The sequence below is a fragment of the Fonticula alba genome, assembly GCF_000388065.1.
Source record: "Fonticula alba strain ATCC 38817 unplaced genomic scaffold supercont2.1, whole genome shotgun sequence".
NCBI lineage: Eukaryota > Rotosphaerida > Fonticulaceae > Fonticula > Fonticula alba.
In genome coordinates this window covers 860,858-865,811 of record NW_009242971.1, presented here as the reverse complement: position 1 = coordinate 865,811, position 4,954 = coordinate 860,858, and the positions used below count along the sequence as shown (strand labels likewise).

The 4,954-nt window shown below is 63.3% G+C and overlaps 2 protein-coding genes across 7 annotated transcripts in view; both read right to left on the bottom strand.

Annotated features, from left to right (window-relative positions):
* Positions 1–2,423, bottom strand: part of H696_00182 (hypothetical protein) — a 7,584-nt gene extending 5,161 nt beyond the window's left edge. For 2 of the 6 annotated variants that reach the window (XM_009494023.1, XM_009494024.1), the window contains exons 1-7: positions 2,122–2,423; positions 1,955–2,036; positions 1,593–1,791; positions 1,411–1,492; positions 1,113–1,299; positions 487–1,010; positions 33–352 (exon numbers count right to left, since the gene is read on the bottom strand). In XM_009494023.1, the coding sequence (XP_009492298.1) occupies positions 33–352; positions 487–1,010; positions 1,113–1,299; positions 1,411–1,492; positions 1,593–1,791; positions 1,955–2,036; positions 2,122–2,364 (1,637 nt within the window). In that variant the 5' untranslated portion in view covers positions 2,365–2,423. Of the gene's footprint in view, positions 1–32; positions 414–486; positions 1,011–1,112; positions 1,335–1,410; positions 1,493–1,592; positions 1,792–1,954; positions 2,037–2,121 lie in introns of those variants that run through there. The other 4 variants (XM_009494017.1, XM_009494018.1, XM_009494019.1 and 1 more) reach the window with 2 other exon arrangements.
* Positions 2,424–2,539: 116 nt separating this feature from the next.
* On the bottom strand, positions 2,540–4,948 carry H696_00181 (hypothetical protein). The gene is made up of 7 exons (XM_009494016.1): positions 4,437–4,948; positions 4,140–4,246; positions 3,903–4,033; positions 3,649–3,777; positions 3,385–3,498; positions 3,173–3,249; positions 2,540–3,028 (listed from the first exon to the last, which is right to left on the bottom strand). Exons 1-7 carry the CDS (start codon positions 4,875–4,877, stop codon positions 2,816–2,818), a joined length of 1,212 nt encoding a protein of 403 aa, XP_009492291.1. The 5' UTR covers positions 4,878–4,948; the 3' UTR covers positions 2,540–2,815.
* Between the last annotated feature and the right edge of the window lie 6 nt (positions 4,949–4,954).

Genomic DNA, 4,954 nt, shown 5'->3' with positions numbered 1-4,954 from the left:
GCCTCCCCCCCGGTGGAGGGGAGGGCACATACTCTGAAAAGTAGTGTGCCGGAGGGAGGCATCCATCGACAGCGACGGGGCTGGGCTGGCTAGTGGCCACGGGCAAAAGGGCCGTGGCTGGTGTCGGATGTTGGATCGCACGACGGGTTGGCGCAAGCACCGGCAGGGCGATCGCGCCCGCTTGCCCAGTCGACGGGGATAGGCGCTCGGTCGGGCTCCTGGAGGAAGTGCTGCTGACGCTCGCAAAAGGGAGGGAAGTCCCACCGTCAGCCGTCCCCAGCAGGCAGGTCAGCGCGTCGAGCAGGGACATCACCTCAACCTGGCTCAGCTCGTTTGGCGGGATCCCAGTCGACTGGCCCCAGGAGAATCGGTGATATAAGGAGAGGAGCTCAGTACGGGAGGTAAAGTCAAAGAGGGGAAGAGAGTGTGAGAGAGAGAGAGAGGAAGAGAGAGGTAAATAGACAGGGAACGGGAGCAAATACGCACATCGACCGGCTGCCGAACCGATTGACTGAGCCCCTCATGGACCCGGGCCACAGCGGCCATGTCCACCATGGAGCTTGGGGCCGCCGACTTCGGGGCCGAAGCCTCCACCGTGAAGAGGACCTGCCCGGGCCGACCAGGGCACCCGGGAGCAAAGGGGGTCGCCGGCATGGATCCGGCGAATGATGCTGACATTGTTGACGAAGGCCCAGGCCCGGAGTTGGGCCCGCCACCGGCAAAAGTGTCTTCGAGCTGCGATTGCGACGTGTCTGACATGCATGGGCTTTCCGGCAGCCGCAGGGAGGCCGCCGGCTGCTCCTCCTCGCCGGCATGCTCGGCCCCGGGCTTTAGCAGGTCGCGCAACAGCTGGCTGGCCTCCGGAGGGCGGCTCCCATGCCAGCGCTGGCCAACGGCATGGCGCTCGGCTCCGGACAGGCGCTGTGTGGGCGTGGCAGATCCGGGCTCCAATCGGCCGCCGGTGCCTATCGGCTGTGCGGAGACGATTTCCATCGCCACCGGGTGGATATCTGTGTCGCAAGGGGGGAAAAGGGCAATCAACCCGTCAGACGGATTCGAGCATGGAGGCCCAACCGACAGGGGGGGAAATCCCCGAGGGGCACGTGGCGCACCGCCAAACCAACAATCCATCTCCAAAGCGCAGTGTGTCTCGGGGCGCCAGGGGGACCGCCGGGCACCGGGCCGCTTGACCAGGTCGCCGCCACGACGGATTTGCAAGCGGCGAAGGGGGAACTCGACCGGGCCCCCGCCGGCGATGCTGGCGTCCAAGTGGAAGCGCGACACAAAATCCATGTGTGCCTGCTCGCGGCGGCCTGCACGATTAGACCGGAGGACATGGGGAAAAGGGCATGCTGGGGCGGCACCAAAAGGAGCGAAAAGACCCCCAGGCAACGGGCCACAAGGTCGCACCTCAAAAGGTTGCATCCGGCCGGGCGGGATTGCCCCGCTGCTGAGCAACACCGCTAAGCCGGCAACCAGGCGCGGGTCCACCCTTCAGGGGGAGAATGGGATTCATGGTCAGAAAAGAGCGCGCGCGCGCGCGGATGGCGGCCCGAGCATGCAGGCGGGATGTCCACCATATGGCCACGCACATGAAGATCTTCATGAACAGGCTTGCCCGATGATGAAACCCATAGAAGGAGAAGCCTCGGACGATGTGAACAGCATGCACAGCGGGCAGTGGCTCGGCCGAGGACCGGCGCCCAGCGGGGCCCTGCTGTCGGGTGGCAAGGGCCCGCATGGCCTCATTGCATGTATGCATGAATTCACCAATGTGCCGGTGTGTGGCATCTATGCCAGACCACCGGATGGCATGATGTCAATGAGAGAGAGAGAGAGATCGACATGTGTCTCTGCACAAACACACGGAGAGGGAAAGAGAGCGAGAGAGGGAGATGCGCGCGCGCGAGTTTCAAAGGGGGCAATCCACGCGCACTTGGCGAGTGTGGCGCACCGCTGTCCAAGATGCTGGGCTCCTCCTCGGCGGGGGCACCACTCCCGGGCATTTCGTAGGGAACATAGAAGTAGGGCAAATACTGTCGCCAATGTAGAAGTAAGAATGCCATTGGAATGTGCTTTTGAGTAGTGGGTGGGGGTGGGAGCGTCTACTCGGGAGCGTACCCCGTGCACAAGGATGCAGATGCTGGCTCCCAGCACTGGATCGGTCGACGAGGGTGGGTCGTCGGGCGATTGGCGCACATCACGGAGGCCCATCACCCGGCCAAATAGTCGGACCACGGGCAAACGGCCGGCGCTCGAGGCAGAGGAACATACCTCCGCGGCCACCGGCTCCGGGGATGAGCACGGGGAGAGGATATAGTCCACCGCAAGCACGCGGATCTGAAGCATGGCTGATTCGACCATGGCGCGTTGATGAAGAGGTGGCGAAGAAGAGGTGGATCATGCAGAGAGAGAGAGAGAGAGAGGGGGGGGGGATGGGGATGGGATGAAACGGGGTTGATAGGGATGGGGCCGGCGGGGATAGGGCCGGCCGAGTATGCGCATAGAGAAGGACGAAAGGAGGCTGATCTGCAGGCGGTATGGAAAAATGTCTATAAATCTATTCGGCAGGCCGTGGAGATATGGCGGCCTGCAGGATTGAGGGGTGTGTCGAGGGGGGAGGGGGGGGATCTTGGGGCCACCCGCCGGGTCTTCCCCGAAAACAGGAGCTCCGAACCGCATCCCTGCCGGCACCCAGCCAGGGGTGCTCTGTCCCGTTGAACCGAGGGGGTGGTGCCGTTCGGCGCTTGTGCTTGCGGCGCGATCGCCGGGCCCCCCAGATGCCAACGATACTCGCCAGTCTGTTTGGGCCAGATCACTGGTCCCCGTCCTCCGGGTCGCTCTCCTCGTCGGTGGAGGAATCAGACTCCAGCAGCTGCTGGCGGTAGGCATCGGCGAGGGCGTTGATGTCGATGCTGCCCATGGAGGCATCGATGAAGTCCTTCGGCACGCGCGACAGGAAGGTATCCCGCGCGGGCTGGACTCCGACCGCCGTGCCAGAGAGTCGGAGGATAACCGGCTCAAGGAGCTTGAGTAGCGTGTCAGTGCATGGGTTTGCGGGAAGGAGGAGGGGAAGAACAAGGGCAAGAAGAACCAGGAGGAGAAGAGGGAGAGAGGGAGAGAGAGGGAGAGAGAGAGAGAGAACGGCTGTGTAAAGGAAATCGGAACACACCTCGGGCGGAATGTCGTCATCCCGAGTGAGGGGGGGGTGGATGAAGGGCTCGAGATCCTCCTTCGGGGGAACAACCGCTGTGCCACGTGAAACAGGCGTGGTGGGGGGGGGGGGGGGCGGGGACAAGCCACAGTCAGAGGCTAGTGCATCGATCTTGGCCGAGGCCAGAGTGGCGAAGCAAAGGGTCAAGGAGAGGGCGAGAGAATGTGTACCCTGTGTCAACTCAGTCCAGTTGAAGAGGAGAGGCTCGGTAACCGTGGCGTAGGGCGCGATGTCGACAAGAATGCATCGCTTGAAGGACTCCGGGATGAAAACATCGAAGACGACTGTGGCAGTGTCGAGGTCAACACGCAGCAGAGGAGCGACGAGGAGAAGGAGAGATGGAGAGAGAGAGAGAGAGAGACAGAAGGAGCGCATTTGCGCCGGTGAGCGAAGAAAAGGTGATCCGTATCAGAAGGAGAAGGGAACCAACGTACAGTCATCGATCGTGATGGCCGGCGCGAGACAGAGTTTGCTATAGAAGAAGCGGACAATTGCCTCGACAATGGAAATGCGCTCGGCGCCCAGGAAGTCATAGTGCGTGGCATAGTCACGCTGGGAGATCCCTGCAAACAAAGGAGACGAGTGAGAACAAGTCAGCAGGGAGGAAGAACAGAGAAGGGGGGCGGGGGGGGGGGGGGGGGCTCCAGGAGGGGAGCAGAGGGGAGATGCATCGAGAAACAGGACGCACCAATGAGGCGGCGGTTCTTCACGAAACACCGGAACTCACGCGCCACGTGGAACACCCGCCAGGCTCGCAGGGTCAACGACAGGCGAAGAGGCCGAACGGGCCCGCCCTCGAAATCGTCACAGGCATCGTAGCTTGTCGATCAAACAGCCAGGCAGATGGCAACACAGGTGCAGGTCAGAAACAAGGCAGGGCCACTCAGCCAAGGACACCGGCACACAGGCAAGGGGAGACGCATACGGATGAAGGATGTCGTGGCTGACATAATCCGAGGCTCCCAGCAGCAGGAAGACATCCTCGGCAGTCATGCACTTGAGTGTTTGGTTGGGGAGCATCCAGGTGGAGTCCTGGGCGATTGAGCGGGCCGATTGAGCGGGCCGATTGAGCGGGCCGATTGAGCGGGCCGATTGAGCAAGCAGAGGAGGGAGGGGAGTCCTCAAGGGGTCAGGAAAACCATGTGGAACAGCCGGCCAGCGAGACGGGCAGCCCACAGAGCAAGCCGAGAGCGGGGAAGAGGGCGAGAGGGAGACGACGAACCTTTGGAGAACTCCAATTGAGCTTTGGCAGGACAGCACCGCCAAGCGAGGCGATGGCCTCCTGCACGGCCAGGAAGACCGCGCGAACGTGAGACCGGACCAGGAGTTGCAGCTCCTCGGTCGACCGACCAGCCTGGTCCGCCTCCCACAGGGCATCGGTGTTGTCCAGATCGGCCGCGGAAAAGGCCGGAGCCGGGGCCGGCCACTCGGCCATCTCCCCGGCCGATGGCACATACAGCGAGTGCGACTCGAGGAAGCCCCTGATGAAGACCCGCGACAGGGGGACCACCAGGGAGGGGACCTGCAGGGAGGCCAGCCCCACAGACCAGGCGCCAGTGGCGCAGGCATCGACATCCGCCCGCCGGAGATTCGGGACCACGACCTCGGTCAACTCAGCCGGGTCATCCGGCAGGAAGGACCGGAGCGTATCAGGGGCGCCCATTTTGGCGAGAGGAGAGGAGTCGGAGGCCGAGAAGAAGAGGGGGGGGGCGCAACGGGGCGCAACGGGGCCGGGGGGGG